Source organism: Manis javanica, chromosome 1 (genome assembly GCF_040802235.1).
Source record: "Manis javanica isolate MJ-LG chromosome 1, MJ_LKY, whole genome shotgun sequence".
In the NCBI taxonomy this organism is placed as follows: Eukaryota; Metazoa; Chordata; class Mammalia; order Pholidota; family Manidae; genus Manis; species Manis javanica.
This window is the reverse complement of record NC_133156.1, coordinates 89,286,294-89,304,514: the sequence shown is the minus strand read 5'-3', so window position 1 is coordinate 89,304,514 and position 18,221 is coordinate 89,286,294. Positions and strand designations below refer to the sequence as shown.

At 35.4% G+C, this 18,221-nt stretch overlaps 1 protein-coding gene across 6 annotated transcripts in view; it reads left to right on the top strand.

The window, feature by feature from the left end:
• The window catches only part of TENT2 (terminal nucleotidyltransferase 2), a 90,301-nt gene extending 73,906 nt beyond the window's left edge, over positions 1 to 16,395 (top strand). For all 6 annotated transcript variants that reach the window (XM_073234705.1, XM_037000012.2, XM_037000004.2 and 3 more), the window contains 3 exons: positions 3,026 to 3,117; positions 13,341 to 13,420; positions 14,935 to 16,395. In XM_073234705.1, coding sequence (XP_073090806.1) covers positions 3,026 to 3,117; positions 13,341 to 13,420; positions 14,935 to 15,009 — 247 coding nt within the window. In that variant the 3' untranslated portion in view covers positions 15,010 to 16,395. The remainder of the gene's footprint in view (positions 1 to 3,025; positions 3,118 to 13,340; positions 13,421 to 14,934) is intronic.
• The last annotated feature ends 1,826 nt before the right edge of the window (positions 16,396 to 18,221 follow it).

Sequence of the window (18,221 nt, the reverse complement as noted above, 5' to 3'; positions counted from 1 at the left end):
TCCTCGGGCAAGGGAAACAAAAGCAAAAATGAACAAGTGGGACTATATCAAGCTGAAAAGCTTCTGTACAGCAAAGGACACCATCAATAGAACAAAAAGGCATCCTACAGTATGTGAGAATATATTCATAAATGACAGATCCGATAAAGGGTTGACATCCAAAATATATAAAGAGCTCATGCACCTCAACAAACAAAAAGCAAATATTTCAATTACAGAATGGGCAGAGGAGCTGAACAGACAGTTCTCCAAAGAAGAAATTCAGGTGGCCAACAGACACATGAAAAGATGCTCCACATCGCTTGTCATCAGAGAAATGCAAATTAAAGCGACAAAGAGATACCACCTCACACCAGTAAGGATTGCCACCATCCAAAAGACAAACAACAACAAATGTTGGTGAGATTGTGGAGAAAGGGGAACCCTCCTATACTGCTGGTGGGAATGTAAATTAGTTCAACTATTGTGGAAGGCAGTATGGAGGTTCCTCAGAATGCTCAAAATAGAAATACCATTTGACCCAGGAATTTACCCTAAGAATGCAGCAGCCCAGTTTGAAAAAGACATATGCACCCCTATGTTTATCGCAGCACTATTTACAATAGCCAAGAAACGGAAGCAACCTAAGTGTCCATCAGTAGATGAATGGATAAAGAAGATGTGGTACATATACACAATGGAATATTATTCAGCCATAGGAGGAAAACAAATCCTACCATTTGCAACAACATGGATGGAGCTAGAGGGTATTATGCTCAGTGAAATAAGCCAGGCAGAGAAAGACAAGTACCAAATGATTTCAATCATATGTGGAGCATAAGAACAAAGAAAAACTGAAGGAGCAAAACAGCAGCAGAATCACAGAACCCAAGAATGGACTAACAGTTACCCAAAGGGAAAGGGACTGGGGAGGATGGGTGGGAAGGGAGGGATAAGGGTAGGGAAAAAGAAAGGGGGCATTACGATTAGCATGTATAATGTGGGGGGTGGGGCATGGGTAGGGCCGTGCAACACAGAGAAGACAAGTAGTGTCTATAGCGTCCTACTACGCTGATGGACAGTGACTGTAATGGGGCTTGGGGGGGGTTTGGTGAAGGGGGGAGCCTAGTAAACAATGTTCTTCAGGTAATTGTAAATTAATGATACCAAAAAAAAATAGTATAGAAGTTATATATCATATTTTATGATTTGAAATATATAATTTAGAAATATTTTAAATTTCTTTGGAAATTCAGTTGAATCAGTCTAAATGGTAGTGATTTAAAATTTTTTTTTTTCCTCTGAAGTACTTCAAATGATAGTCATTTAAATAACTGCATTATTTGCAGTGATGATTGTTTGAAGCTTAAATGATAACCTGGTTAGGGATGATCAAGTGAATATAGGTACATCACATATGTTCTGTGATCTAGTTTTAGAACCAGGTACTGGCATGTAATATAAATTTGGGATTGGATTTAATAGATACAGAGTGGTGAGGAGAGTTCTTTGATCTGAGGAAGTAAAAGTTGTAATTTAACAGTAGGATACAGTATTTCAATATTCTGAACTTGCTAAAAGAAAATCTTTTAACATGTTTCCAGTTTTAATTCTGCTGCAAATGGAACTATCCATAAGTAGACATTAGAAACAAGTAGTCTCAGGGAATGAAAGGAAGCATGGACGTTTTAATAGTGAAATTTCCTTAAGTGATAAGAAGTGAAGTAGTTCAAAGTGTAATTCTACTGCAATGTTTGATTCAGGGATGTGGTTAAATAACTATCCCCTTTACATTTTTGTTCTTGAAGAAAGTTTTAGAAACACTTGGGCCAATAGGGCAGTGTACTACTTTTCTGTTCAGAGGCCATAGTAAGGGAACTGCTGTACATGAAGAATCAGAAATTTCTTACTGTAACCAATACTAAATATTTCTCTTTGACAAACCTTTATTTCTAAAAAGCATAAATTCTGATAATATATTTTTAAAGAACTTAAAGCTGCCTTTGCAAAAGTATTTCTGAACTGAACTCATGATAAAAAATAGAAAATTATTCTTGAAGGATTTTTTTTTATTCTCAAGTGCTTCATAAGATGCAATCTTGGGCATCTTTTCTTGCATATTTAACATATAATTAATCAATTTTCCAGAAGCGCATGCCATACTGGACCCATGATTATATGCTTTTGGAAGAGTAGGATCGGGAGAGTATTGGAGTTGGAAGGTCCTAAACCATGGTCTTTCTATTCTTACTAAAATCATGGAGAAAACTAAATATAGCTGAAAGAGATATCAGCTATTCCCCAAACTCATTTTTCTCTTGCATACAAGCTGAGAGGTCATACGTTCTAGAATGTTTTTGAAAATAAAGAAAATTGTACTTGTACAAAACTATTATAATCATAAGCAACTTTTGAATAAACAGAATGTAAGATCTGTATGTACTAAAGACTGGATAATTTACCTTCAGACATGCTGATAAAATTGTTTTACTTAAATAAAACTTCATTGTTAACAGCCACATATGATAGATAGCAATAATAGTATGTTTTTTGTAGAGTATTAATTTTGTTTTTCTAAAACAGTACCTACTGGTTTCTATTGGAAAATTTCAAAATTTTTTCCAAGTCATACAAATAGAGATACAACTGAAAAAGAATTATTTTATACCAGAAAATGACACAAGAAGATTACCTCTCTCTTAAATAAAAAAATTCTAACAGTGTATTAATAATGAACAGTTTTTATATTTTTTGCTGACTGGTTTGTACTAAGTTACTAGTTGAATAGTGAAAAAAATACATAAATAATTCAGCGTCTTGGGGCTTTCTTTCTGTTTGGGGGAGATAACACAAGCAATGACATAAAAAAATAAGCAAATTGTTAGAATATAAGTGCTATGGAGAAAAAAGAAATGGAGAGGGACATTGGGGATTGTGCTGAGGCAAATTTCAGTATTTTATGAGAAAATCAGATTATATGTCTTACTATTGATATAATAAAAGTAATAAGAAATAGTTAATATGATTAATGTTTTTCTTCTTATAGCTGGAGCAGTCAGATGATTTCAGTTCGTGAAGCCAAAGCCATTCCCAGGCCTGATGATTTTGAGTGGATAAATAAATACATCTGTGTAGAAGGTAGTTTGCTGTCTTGATACTTACTTACTTGAATAATTTCAACTTTATTGCAGTTGAAAGTAATACATTCTGTTCTGAAGTGGTTTATAAGCCTTTTAGTTTAAAATACTAATTTGATTTAAAAAAATAATTTAAAATTTTTTAATTGTAAAAGATACTAACTATGAATCTAGGCGTTTAATCTTTCTGTTGGTAAGATTTAAGCCATCTTTATGCATCCCTCATGCTTGTAGTTGATTGAAACTTAATTTCATGACTTGGAGATGAAAGAAAATAGTATTTTCATGTGATGATTGATATTCTATTAAATAAAATGGGCTCTTATATTTTAAATATTGATAATGCATGCTAGGTTTTTATGAGTAAAATTGATTTTTACTTTAAAAATTAAATGCTCTGAAGATATTCTGTTCTCTAAAATTATGTGTTTAAACATTCCTTAAGTCAGTGGAAAACTGACTTCAAGAGAGAATTGTTCTCACAAATGTCTCAAGTTGATGACTTGTAAGTCTTGAAGTTAAAAAACAATGAAGGATTGAGATTCAGTACTTGTAGGAAAACGTTAAGTTTAGAATATTTTAATCTTGAATTATATCCAACATTTTAAGAGTTCGTGAATATGAAATGAAATCTCCTGCTTTAATGTTGGGTTTGCTAAATTGTACGATGCATATATATTATTTTGAATTATTTGAATATTAAACATTGACTTGTAAAGTGCTATGTGTGATATCATTCAATTTTTTAAAAGAAGACAGCAGTGAATTTGTCACTGATTGACTCTTCCTTTCATGAATGATTTCTGTGTAGCATGTGATGCTTTTTGATAGCATTTTATCCACAGTAGAACTTTCAAAATTAGAGTCAATCCTCTCAAACTCTGTCACTGCTTTTATCAACTAAATTTATGTAACATTCCAAATTTTTTGTTATTTCAACAGTCTCACAGCATCACCATGAGTAGATTCCATCTCAAGAAACCACTTTCTTGGTTCATCCATAAGAAGCAACTCCTCAGCCCTTTAAGTTTTATCATGAGATAGCAGTTCAGTCACATCTTCTTCAGGCCACTTCTGATTTCTGATTCTTGTTCTCTTGCTGCTTCTACCACATCTGCAGTTACTTCCTCCACTGAAGTCTTGAACCCCTAAAAGTCATCCATGGGGACTGCGATCATCTTTCTCCAAACTTCTATTAATGTTGATATTCTGATGTCTTCCCATTGGGACATTCTCAGAAAGAATATTCTTAATGGCATATAGAATGGTGAATCTGTTCCATTAGATTTTCAGTTTACTTTGCCCAGATCCATTGGAGAAATCACTGTCTATAGCAGTTATAGTGTTAATGAAATTATTTTTTAAATAATAAGGCTTTAAAGTCAAAATAAGTCCATGATACATGGGCTGCAGAATGACTGTTGTTTCAGCAAGCATGAAAACAATGTTAATCTAATTATATATCCATCAGAGTTCACAGGTGACCAGGTGTATTGTCCCTGAACAGTAATTTTGTTACTTTTTTATTTTCTTTTTTTATTAAAACATTGTTTAATGTACAACCATACATTGATTTCAGATGTACATCACAGTGGTTCAGCAGTCCCCATGATCAACTTATATTGTGATTGCAAATTATTGTGCCCTTTTATTCTCTCCACTCTCTGCACCAGCCATTCCTCCTTGGTAACCGCCACTCACTTCTCAGTGTTTGAGTCTACTGCTGTTTTGTCCTTCTTTTTTGCTTTGTTTTTATATTCCACAAATAAGTGAAGTCATATGGTATTTGTCTTTCTCTGCCTGGCATATTACCCTGAGCATAGTACCCTGTAGCTCCATCCATGTTGTTGCAAGTGGCAGGATTTCTTTTCTTTTTATGGCTGAATAACATTCCATGTGTATATATAGCACATCTTCTTTAGCCATTCATCTATTGATGGACATTTAGGTTGCTTCCATATCTTGGCTATTGCAAATAGTGTGGTTAAAAACATAGGGGTGCATATAGCTTTTCAAATCAGATTTTGTTTTCTTTAGGTAAATTCCTAAGAGTGGAATTACTGGATCAAATGGTATTTCTATTTTTAGTTTTTTGAGGAACCTCCATACTGCTTTCCACAGTGGTTGCACCATTTTGCATTCCTACCAACAGTGTAGGAGGGTTCCCATTTCTCCACATCTTTGCCAGCATTTGTCGTTTCTTGTCTTTTGGATAGTAGCCATCCTAATTGGTGTGAGGTGATATCTCATTGTGGTTTTAATTTGCAAATTCCTGATGATTAGCGATGTGGAGCATCTTTTCATGTGTCTGTTGGCTATTTGTACTTCTTTGGAGAAGTGTCTTTCATGTCCTTTGCCCATTTTTTAATTGGGTATTTGGTTTTTGCATGTTGAGGCATATGAGTTCTTTATATATTTTGGATGTTAACTCCTTATCAGGTGAGTCATTTATGCATATATTCTCTCATACTGTAGGATGCCTTTTTGTTCTGCTGATGATGTCCTGTACTGTATAGAAGCTCTTTAGTTTGATGTAGTCCCACTTGTTCATTTTTGCTTTTGTTTCCCTTGTTTTCCTTGTGTCCCTGAGATGTGTCCAGGAAAAAATTGCTCATGTTTATATTCAAGAGATTTTTGTCTGTTTTAAGAGTTTTATGGTTTCATGACTTACATTCAGGTCTTTGATCTATTTTGAGTTTACTTTTGTGTATGCAGTTAAACAATAATCCATTTTCATTCTTTTTTTTCATGTAGCTGTACAGTTTTCCCAGTACCAGTTGTTGAAGAGGCTGTCTTTTCTCCATTGTATATTCATGGCTCCTTTACCATGTATTAATTGATCATAGATACATAGGTTTATATCTGGGCTTTCTATTCTCTTCCATTGATCTATGGGTCTGTTCCTGTGCCAGTACCAAACTGTTTTGGGTACTGTAGTTTTATGTAGTAGAGCTTGAAGTCAGGGAGCCTAAGGCCCCCAGCTTTGTTCTTCTTTCTCAGTATTGCTTTGGCTATTTGGGGTCTTTTGTGGTTCCATGAATTATAGAACTATTTGTCCTGGTTCATTGAAAAATGCTGTTGGTATTTTGGTAGGGTTAGCATTGAATCCATAAATTGCTTTGGGCAGGTGACCATTTTGACAGTATTAATTCTCCCTATCCATCAGCACAGGATAGATTTCTGTTTATTGGTGTCTTCAATTTGTCTCATTAGTGTCTTGTAGTTTTCAGAGTACAGGTCTTTCATCTGCTTATTCAGGCTTATTCCTAGGTATTTCATTCTTTTTGATGCAATTGTAAATTTTTTGTTTTCCTGATTTCTCTTTCTGCTAGTTTGTTGTTAGTATATAGGAATGCAACAGATTTCTGTGTATTTTGTATCCTGCAACTATGCTGAATTCAGTTTTTAGTTCTAGTAGTTTTTATTGGTGGAGTCTTTAGGGTTTTCTATGTATAATGTCAAAGCCTCTGCAAATAGTGACAACATAACTTCTTCCTTACCAGTTTGGATGCCTTTTATCTCTTTGTGTTGTCTGATTGTCATGGCTAGGTCCTCCAGTACTGTACTGAATAAAAGTGGTGAGAGTGGGCATCCTTGTCTTGATCCTGATCTTAGAGGAAAAGCTTTCAGTTTTTTGCTATTAAGTACAATGTTGGCTATGGGTTTGTTGTATATAGCCTTTATTACATTGAGGTACTTACCCTCTATACTCATTTTGTCGAGTTTTTATCATGAATCGGATGTTGCATTTTGTCAATTGCTTTTTCAACATCTAATGAGATAATCATGTGGTTTTTATCCTTCTTTTTGATGATGTAGTGTATGATATCAATTGATTTACAAATATTGTACCATCCTTTCATCCCTGGAAGAAATCCCCCTTGGTCATGATAGATTATCATTTTGATGTCCTATTGGATTCAGTTTGCTGATATTTTGTTGAGGATTTTTGCATCGATGTTCATCAGGGATATTGGTCTATAATTTTTTTTGTGTGTGGTGTCTTTGTCTGGTTTTGGTATTAGAGTGATACTGGCCTCATAGAATGATTTTAGAAGTATTCCCTCCTCTTCTGCTTTTTGGAATACTCTAAGAAGGATGGGTATTAGCTCTTTAAATGTTTGATAGAATTTGGCTGTGAAGTCATTTGGACCTGGAGTTTTCTTTTATCTGTTTTACTTATTTTTCTCAACCAGCTTCTGGTTTCATTGTTCTTTTTTCTATTTTATTCTTTTCTATTTTATTTATTTCTGCTCTGATCTTTATTGTGTTCCTCCTTCTCCTGGCTTTGGGCTTAATTTGTTCTGCTTTCTCTAGTTTCTTTAATTGTGATTTTAGACTGTTTATTTGGGATTGTTCTTGTTTCTTGAGGTAAGCCTTTATTGCTATGTACTTTCCTCTTAGAACTGCCTTCACTGCCTCCCACAGATTTTGGGCTGTGGGGTTTTTATTTTCATTTGTTTCTGTGTATTGCTTTATTTCTGTTTTAATTTGTTCATTGATCCATTGGTTATTTAGAAGTATGTTGTTTAGCCTCCGTATGTTTGTAGGTCTTTTTGTTTCTTTGTGTAATTTATTTCTAGTTTCATACCATTGTGATCTGTGAAGCTGCTTGATTCAATTTCAATCTTTTTGAATTTATGGAGGCTCTTTGTGTGGCCTAGTACATGATCTGTTCTGGAGAACGTTCCATGTACACTTGAGAAAAGTGTGTATTCTGCTGCTTTTGGGTGGAGTGTTCTGTAGATGTTAAGTCCATTTGATATGATGTATTGTCAATGCCTCTGTTTCTTATTTATTTTCTGTCTGGTTGATCTATTGATATGAGTGGTGTTGTATAAGTCTCTTAAAATGAATGTCTTGCAGTCTGTTTCCCTCTTAAATTCTGGTAGTATTTGTTTTACATATGTAGGTGCTCTTAATGTTGGGTGCATAGATATTTATAGTGGTTATATAATCTTGGATTGATCCCTTTAGCATTATGTTGTGTCCTTCTTTGTCTCTTGTTACTTTGTTTTAAAATTAATTTTGTCTGATATGCATACTGCTAATCCTGTTTTTCTCCCCCTAGTATTTCCTTGGAATTTCTTTTCCATCCCTTCACTTTTAGTCTATGTATGTCTTTGGGTCTGACATGAGTCTCTTGTAGGCAGCATATAAATGGATCTTGTTTCCTTATCAGTTCTGCCACTCTTATGTTTTTTGATTGGTGCATTTAGTCCATTTACATTTAAGGTGATTATTGATAGATATGTACTTATTGCCATTTTATTAATTGTCTTCTGGCTCTTTTTATAGCTCCTCTCAATTCCTTCTTCTCTTATACTCTTCTCTTGTTATTGATGGTTTTGTTTAGTATTGTAATTTGATTTCTCTTTTTTAAAATTTATATTTTTCTGTGTGTTTTTATTGTAAGTTTTAGTTTTATTACCAAAGGTCAAGGATAGCTTCCTTACTATGTAGTAGTCTATTTTAAATTGCTGATCACTCTATTTCAAATGCAATCTAAAGGTACTTTTTTTCCCTTCTTCCTCTTCCTCCACATTTTTTGTATTAGATTTCATAATCTGCACTTTTTGTGTATCCCTTTACTGATTTTGTGTATAGTTGATTTTGCTTCCTTTGTTTTGTTTTAATTTTGTACTTGCTTGGTAGTTAGTTGGTCTAGTACCTTTACTGTGGGTTTATTTTCACTGGTGAAAGCTATTTAGCCTTAGGGTCATTTCCATCTATAGCAGTCCCTTTAACAAATCCTGTAAGGCTGGCTTAGTGGGGGCAAAGTCCTTCAGCTTTTATTTATCTGAAAATTCTTTAATACCTGTTTTAAACTTAAATGATAATCTTACTGGGTATAGGATTCTTGGCTGGAAGTCCCTCTGTTTCGGTATTTTAAATATATCATGCCACTCCCTTCTGGCTTGTAGAGTTTCTGTTGAGAAGTCTGCTGATAGCCTGATGGATTTCGTTTGCCTTTTTTCTCTCTTTGGCTGCTTTCAGCAGTCTTTTATCCTTGATCTTTGCCATTTTAATTATTATATGTCTTGTGGTGTCTTCCTGGGGTTCCGTTTATTAGAGGATCTCTGAATTTCCATGACCTGAGTGACTATTTCCTTCCCCAAATTGGGGAAGTTTTCAACAATTATTTCCTTAAAGAGAGTTTCTATTCCTTTGTCTTTGTCTTATCCTTCTGCTACCCCTATTATGCAAATATTGTTTTGTTTGGATTGGTCACATAGCTCTCTTAGCATTCTTTCATTTCTAGAGATACTTTTTTCTCTCTGTTCCTAAGCTTCTTTGTTTTCTTTCTCCAATTTCCATTTCATTTACCATCTCCTCTACATGATCTAACCTACTTTTATCCCTTTGTCATATGTTTCATTTCAGATACTGTGTCTTCAACTCTGTGTGGCTGGTTTTCAGATCTTCTGTCTCTTTGTTGATGTTCCCCCTGAGGTCTTGAATACTTTTCTGTAAATCCATGAGCATGTTTATGATTTTTATTTTGAAATCTTTATCAGGAAGATTGGTGTTCTCTGTTTCATTCATCCCTCTTTCTGGGGTTCTGTCTTACAGTTTTGTTTAGATCATATTCCTCTGTCTACTCATTTGTCAGGGCTTCTGTGTTTCTTCCTTTGTATTAAAGTCTCTGCTATGCTTTCTGGCCTGTAAAGTAATAGCCTTATGAAGAAGGCCTGCTATCCAGAAGCTCAAGATTCTTTACTCTCTAATGCCTCCTTCTATTTTGTGGGGCTCCCGGCTGTTGGCATGCCGTGGGCAGAACCACCTGTCTGTCTGGCATCTGTAGTGGTCTCAGTCTGAGTGGGAAGTTTTCCTCAGCTGCTGTCTCTGTGATCATCTCAGGAGTCTCTTCTGAGCCTGCTGTAGTTGGGGCCCTCCCTCTGCCTGGCCTGCAGAAATGGCAGGACTGCAGGGTTAATGGGGTGGGTGGACTGATGTGTGGCTCTGCCCCAGCTGGACATGCCACACCAGTTTGGACACCTGCAGGGAGGAAGGATCTCTTGGGGCTGGCTCCTGCAGGCACCTCCTTGGTGTTGGGCTGAAATGGAACCAAGGAATCTGAGAGAGTCCCCCTCTGCCTGACAGGCAGCAAAGTATGATGCTGCCATTGGGCCAAGTGGTTGGCTCCTGGCAGTGCGCACAGGGAGAAGCCTTGGGGCTCTGTTGCCAGTAAGGGGGGCTCCCAAGAGTTCCCAATCTGCTGGGCCAAGGAAGAGCTGGGGGTGTACCCTCTACCTGCTCTTTCTCCTGAGGAGAGTTCCTTCCAACCCTCGCCCCTCTGGTATGCTGGCAAGTCTTTCAAATTGCCACCTCTGCTTTGGGTCTCAGGACAGGCAGAGCATGCCTGCCCTCCACACTGGCTAGAGTCTTTAGCCTTCCAGAGTGTCCACCTGCCCCTGGTGTCCAGCCTTGTTAGTCACCAGAACCCAATATAATATGGGCTCATGCTCCTGGGGCAGATCTCCAGGGCTAGTTATGCAGTGCTCCTGGGCTCTTACCCACTCCTCACTCCGTTTCTCTTTCTTTTGCCTGTAGACTGGGCTTGGGGGAGGGCTTGAGTCTGTCTGATCTTGGCTTTGCCACTTTACCGTTTTCTATATGGTCTTCTTTTCTTCCTCAGGTGTAGGAGGTCTGTTCTGCAGTTTTCATGTCATTTTCAGGTTTAGTTGTGTTTGCTGTAGTTTCTTCTTTTATGTGTTTTTGGGAGGAGGTTTCTGCCTTGCCTTCCTATTCCACTTTTTAATCCCTGAGCAGTAATATTTTGAAAAGAATCATTTTTTTATGAGTAGTAAGTCTCAACAGTGGGCTTAAAGATTTAGTAAACCAGTTTGTAAACAGATGTGCTGTTGCCCAAGCATTTGTTGCTCCATTTATAGAGCACAGGCAGAGTAGATTTGGCAGGATTCTTAAGGGCCCTAGGATTTGGGGAATGGTCAGTGAAGATTGGCTTCATTGAGTCTCTTCATAACAAGAGAGTCAGCCTGTCCTTTGAAGCTTTGAAGCTCTCTAACAATGAAAGTTCTAGATGGCATCTTCTCCCACTAGAAGATTGTTTGGTCTACATTGAAAATCTATTCTTTAGAGTAGTCTCCTTCATTACTATCTTAGCTAGGTCTTCTGGATAACTTGATACAGCTGCTCCATTAGTATTTGCTGCTGCATCTTGCACTTTTATGTTATGGAGACAGCTTCTTCCCTTAAACTTCATGAACCAACCTCTCCTAGCTTCCAACCTTTCTTCTGCAGCTTCCTTACCTCTCTTAGCCTTCACAAAATTAATGGGAGTTAGGACCTTGATCTGGATTGGGCTTTGGCTTAAAGGAATGTTATCGCTGATTTTATCCTCTATCCAGACCACTAAAACTTTCTGTGTATCAGCAATAAGACTGATTCACTTTCTTATCGTTCATGTGTTTCCTGGAGTGGCACTTTTAATTTCCTTCAAGAACTTTACCTTTTCATTCACAATGTGACTAAGTGGTGAGAGTGCAAGAAGCCTAGCTTTAAGCCGGTCTTAGCTTTTGGCATGCCTTCCTTACTAAATTTAGTCATTTTCAGGTTTTGATTGAAATGAGAGACATGTGAATCTTCCTTTCACTTAACTTAGAGGCCATTGTAAGCTTACTAATTGGCCTAATTTCAGTAATCGTGCCTCAGGGTATAGGGAGGCCCAAGTGGTGGTGGGGGAGAGAGAGAGAGAGGGCAGCAGCTGGTCAGTGGGGCAGTCAGAATACACACATTTATCAATTAAGCTTGCCATTCGAGATGGGTGCAGTTTATGGTTCCCCAAAATAATTACAGTAGTGATACCAAAGATCACTCACTGATTGTCGATTACCATAATAAATATAATAATGAAAAAGTTTGAGGTATTACAAGAATTACCAAAATGTGACCCAAAGACTTGAAGTGAATAAATGCTGTTGGAAGAATGGTGCTGATAACTTGCTCTTTGCAGGGTTGCCACAAATCTTCATTTGTAAAAAACACAATAACTGCAAAATGCAATAAAGTAAAATACAATAAAATGAGGTATGCCTGTACTGTGAAGCTAAACTTCTTTTTAAAACAACCTTTCTAAGCAATAAAATACAAATAAACAAAAGGAGTCTTTAAAATTATGGGCCTGCTTAGATTATATGACAAATCTAAAATCAATCAAATTTCCTGTTTCACAGGTCTTTCCTCTCGAGTAGTTTCTTCTCTTTCTAGCAACTTCATTAACTTTCTTCTGTCCCTTTCTTTAAGCTTTAAAAGGCATACATAGGTCTCTCATCCTTGAAAAATACTCTTGACTTGGTCTTCCATGGCTCTTCTAAGTACTTTTTCCCCTCTTTTTCAGTGCCAAAATTCTTGAACTCTAGTACATTTTACCTATTGCTAGCTCTGTGTCAGCTATCCCATCTCACTTCTAATGCCTATAGTTATCCTTTTCTCTCTATTATCCTCAGTTTCCTTGTTCTACATAAAGACAGATTCCTTGTATCTATGCATAGACCCTTCTCTTGTGGGTGAAGGGTGAGAAGGGAGGGGATGAAGGTATGGAAGGTCATGTTGGAGACATATGCAGAAATTCTTTCTTTGTTTTTTTCTGGCTTTTCTACTTATTATCCTGTGTTTCTTCTTTCACTGCCAAGTTTTTCACACAAGTTACTGTTCTCACTGTATCTTCTCTCTAAACCATCCACTCACACCATAACTCCCAGCACTGTTTTCATCCTCACCAGTATTAAATCTCTACTTTCAAAGGTGTTAACCTTTCTACTGCTGGACAAATCAATGGTCTTTTAAATTAAATGTTAATTTAAAATTACCTTTCTGTGGTATTTAACATTGACCACCTCTCTTGGATGTAGCGCTTTATTGTTTTTGATAACTGTTTATTTTTTAAACTAATTTTTAATCCCTAAAGGGTACGGGTAGGTTCTTGATTTTTGTAATTCTTCAGAAATCTTACCACCTTTATAATTTAGACATAACACATCTATGCTGATGACTTCATTTTTAGTTATCTTCTCACTTGCAGTCTGTCTACCTTAATAGAATTGAGAAGTATAAGATAGTAGGCTGAACCATTGCAGTTGCTATTTTGTAGGTCAAAAACTGTCAAATATTGACAGTTTCATATATAGAATTCAGCCTCATAAAAAGACTGATGTTCTCATTTTAAAAATTTCTTGTTTTTCTGGGTGTTTAACATTGCAGAACCTTTTGATGGAACAAATACAGCCAGAGCTGTGCATGAAAGGCAGAAGTTTGACATGATCAAGGATCAATTTTTAAAGGTAAACAATGCATCATCAGGTTAACATAGAAACATTAGTGGACTAGTGTGCTTTGAAATGAAAAATATACACATAATAGTTGGACAGAATTGCTCTGTCTCCTGTATTATGAAGTCATTAATGTGGCACAATAGGGAATTTATTACTTGAATTTAAATACACTTTTTCCTTCAGAAAGATCTGTCTTTCACTTTTGTGGAAATAAGCATTTCCTAATGAGCTTATTATGCTCTTAGAATGAGTGCTTAACACCAAATGATTCCTTTCCTCCCTAAAAAGCAGGGAACTTATTGTAGCCTTAATGAAAAGTGAAATGTGTCCCGTGAGTTTCTTGAGCATATCCCACTGTAACAAGGAACTTGAGTGCCATTTTATCTTTGCTTATAGGTAGACATTAAAAGAAGTGTGTGTTTGTGTACACAAATGTTTTATATATATAAACTTAAGTCATATATATATAAACTAGTTTATTCCTTAGCTCTTTAATCTACAGTATTAGTTTATTCTTCAGTAATTTTGCCTGGTGTGGTTCCTGTCTTTGAGGATTCCACAGTACAGAGTAGAAACACATGATAGAAATATGTACTATGAGACATATAGGAGAGAGTGCTTTATAGAAGAAAAATATGGGTGAATTGTGAAGATCATTTTAGAGGCATTCTTTTTCATTATCTGTTACACAAGTGGACTTTATTTTGATAATAATTAAAAATACAAGTATATCATATTGTCCTTCAAATTAGGTCCTCACAGTTTGTCAACCAGAATAGAAAATTTTAAATGAATGGAATTCTGCCTGGCAAAACAAGAATCCAAGAGGGAATACTTTTATCAAATTAAGAACTTAAAAGTAGCATTGCTACATTGTTATTCTTGTTGATGGGTGAATTTTGATATAGGATTGTTTAGTGGGAAAACCAGTACTTTTAGTCAAACAACTGAAGTGAAAACAAACTACAAAGATCTGTAGTCACCAAGTAGTGAGCCAGATTTTTAGTTTGTGAATAAGAATTTCAGTTTTTCTTTATTTCTTACAAATTTTCTTTTACTCTTCTTCCTTAGAGCATATGTGAAGTGCTCTATTTATTATAGATTTACTCCTTCATAAATACTATTTTTAATTGAAAGAGCTTACTAGATGCAAACAGTTCAATCAAATAATTGAAGTACTCTTCCCTTACCCAGTGAAACCCAAAGGTTTTGTTTTAATTACCTTGCTATTTTAGGTGAAATTATTTAAACCTGGAGTGAATGTTAATATGTACCTTTCTATACCTATTTCCTTATTAATGAATTGGAACCATACAGGTATTGAGTTTTAAGTAACATTTTCTTTTCTGATGACGGAAATAATATCTCTACTGTGTTAGAAACCTGAAAGATAAAAAAAGAAGAAAAAAAAACACTTAAAATTTTACCACCTAGAAAGAACCATTATTAACATGCTAGTAACTCTCAGTCTTTTGTTCCATATATATTTTAGATTTTAAGAATGATTTTTTTCTCTCTCCCAGTCATGGCACAGATTGAAAAACAAGAAAGATTTGAACAGTATACTACCTTTAAGAGCTGCTATCCTGAAAAGATAACTGGCCTCTATTTTTTAATAAATTCTTCTGAGAATTAAAGAACAATAGTAACATTGTAATGTGTTTTGTTTACCTCCATCATGGTTTCTTTTTAACTGTTCTTCTTGTTTTCGTGTTTTATTTTTAAGAGGACATACTTATATAAAGATTGCATATTTTATTATGACATTTCTAATAAAACCCTTTGATTTAAAGATGTATTTTTGAAAACATTTAACACTGATGATTAGTAGTGTTACAGCATGAAATTTCAGATCAGATAAAATATTTTTGGGGTATTATCTGAACAAATAATAGGTTTATAATATAACTTCAATTAATCATACCATATGTTAATACTGAAGAAATGTGTGTAATTTTGGAAAGGGTCTGATTCATACATACTTAAAGTATAACCTACAGTAGATAGATTGTTGCCTGTCCTTTAGTAAATGAAGGTTCAAGTCAGTTACTCAGTTACTTGAAGCAAAATGAAATCTTTTATTTCAGTGAAATCACTGCAGAGGCATGAAATACTGGAAATTGCCTTATGTCTTCACTTGAATCACCAGGATGGACTGAGGCTTTGGGTGTGTCTGTATTAGCATTTTATTAGTACCTCACATGCTTTTGATGTATGTACTCTTGAGATTGCTTTAAATTTTTTGTTGACACCAACAATACATTTTGCACTATAGTAATATGAGCACTAACTCTGTATTGTACAGCAGTTAGTGAATTTAAAAAAACAATCAGTTCCATGTAAACATTTTGAAAAGATTAAGTCCCCTGTGCTTTATGATAGCTTAGTGCAATGTGCACTTTTGCTTTGCTTTGCTTTTCTGCTTTTATTTTTTCTGTGACATGAAGCAGCAGAAACTGTAAAATCAAAGTTGAGATTATATCCTATTGATAGTATCAGATTTTTTTGCTGTGTACAATTATACACAGTATAGGATTATAATCTAAACTGGAATTTTTAGTCAGTAAGCCACTATAAAATGTTCTGGATAAGACAAAATTATTATAAATAAAAGCTTAATGTTTATAAAGATATCCTTTTTAGTATTTCTCTTCCACATGAAGTAATGGTGGCTGCTAAAAAGATAGTGCTTATTAAGGTTGTTTTTGGTTTATGTAAATATTTGTAAATTGGTCAGTGCCTGTACATTTAAATATGAAGGGTTGTCTTGAAAACAGTTTGAACTTTTTGAGGACTGTGTACAGTTTCTTTTAGACCTGCTGTTGGCACAGTTTGTACCTCTAATATATTTGGTTTTTTGCAGACCAACTCAAATGCACTAAGAGTTGCTTTTCTTTGACTTGTAAAAGGTGCATTTTTACATTTTCTTCTTTAAGTCAAAATTTTTTATCTCATATGGAATAAAGTTTATATATGGACATTGATGTGTGTGTTTTTTTCTTTTTCTGTGAAAGTCTTTACTTTTGAGGTGAGATGGAGGCTGTAGTTATCATGTAGAATGAAACTCAATTCAATTATTGTGCTTGATTATTTAGTTATACAGAGGATCTTGGAATGAAGTTCATTCTTGGTTAAGCCAATTAACTACATCAAGATCGTACTTCTCTAGCATTATTAGGAATGAAGCTTTCCACATAGGTGATCTTTTTAGATTACTGATGTTTGACACTTTGGAAGCAATTAAGCTTTATACATTCTTTTTCTCGAAAACTTCCTAGGATATATTATACACACTTCTTTATCAGAAGGTATTGAGTATAATTAATCTACTGATGACTGGATAAATCTGTATAGACAGTGAGTTATAGTCATGGTGCTCTGTATAGTACCGTGTGGCTTTCAGGGATGGATAAGTGTGTACGGTGTTCTGCCCGTACAGTATTACATTTCCTAATAAAGCCTCAGCATTTATTGTGGTACCGACTCCTTCACCAGACTGTTTTCTCAGCTTTCAATGACACCAACACCTTCTTCCCCTGCAATACTCACACTCAACTTGCTTCTGCTGTTCAGGTGTTTTACTCTAACAAATAGATCAAGAAATTAATGAATTTATACCCACTTATAAATCAGTAGACTGAAGCTTAAGGATTATGTATGTTGTGACAGCCAAATATGTCAGATAAGTGGGCTGTTAATATATAAGAATTTTTTAAACTTTTCAGTATGAATCACTTATTTAATCATGTGGTGAATAACCATTCTTTTTCTATTTGTATTGATCCACCCTTTTCTATGTATTTGCATGTTTTATTACTCAAGAAAGTATTGTTAGAAAGAAGTGTATAGTCTGTATTGTCATTCTATATTTTGTATTGGTTTGAACTAGAATCTTTGCAAGGAAATCTTGTTGACTTTAGTGTCTCCAAGAAATTTTGAGTTCAATGGAAGGAGTATATGTTGGCTAGCTCTTGTTCTGATTAGTGTGTCACAGATTTCCATAGCTGGGATTGAGTTCTTTTTGTCCTGGGGAAGCAGTTGTTTGGGATTACAAATGGAAAAACCTAGCTTGTGTTAAGGGAGTGAACACTGCTGATACTAAACCTGGTTTAGTGAACTCTGAGTGCCTGGACTCTCCTGTCTTCCCTTTTCATGCACACCAGCTGATGCTCCTGTACTGCATCCGAATTATCTGCACTCTTTTGCCCACAGGCTTAACACATGCATACAAGCTAGTGTAACTGGGCAGTTACTACATAATTTAACATTCATCATATTTAACTCTGAATAAAATTTGCTGAAATTAAAAATGTTAGCTGCTCTAGCCATAAAATCATCCTCTTGAAGAATATCTTTGTAAAGATATTCTCTACCTGTTGTACATACTCAGCAGGTCTGGTCCTGTCCTCTTCAGGCAACATTCGTTAAGCACCTACTATGTGCTAAGTTCTCTTCTAGCTTCTAGGCTCCTAAGAGTTGGGAATGATGGGACAGAGATGAGTAACAAACTTACAGTCTACTGAGGGAAAGAGATACAGACATAATTTGAATTTAGGATAATGTGGGAACCTGGAAGAACAGGTATTGGGCTCAACCTGAGAATTTCAGAGAAGGTGGTCATCTTGAATGATGAGTAACCAAGTAAATAAGGGTAGGAAAAACCTTTTAGGCAGAAGGAACTGTGTAAATAAAGGCACAGAAGTGTGGCTTGGTAAGTGTTGGGAACTCGTGGCTCGTTAAGAAGAGTCCAGACAAGTAAGGTATGAATTGTTTATCTTCATGAGGTGATTGGGCTTCAGTTGTTGAGCAG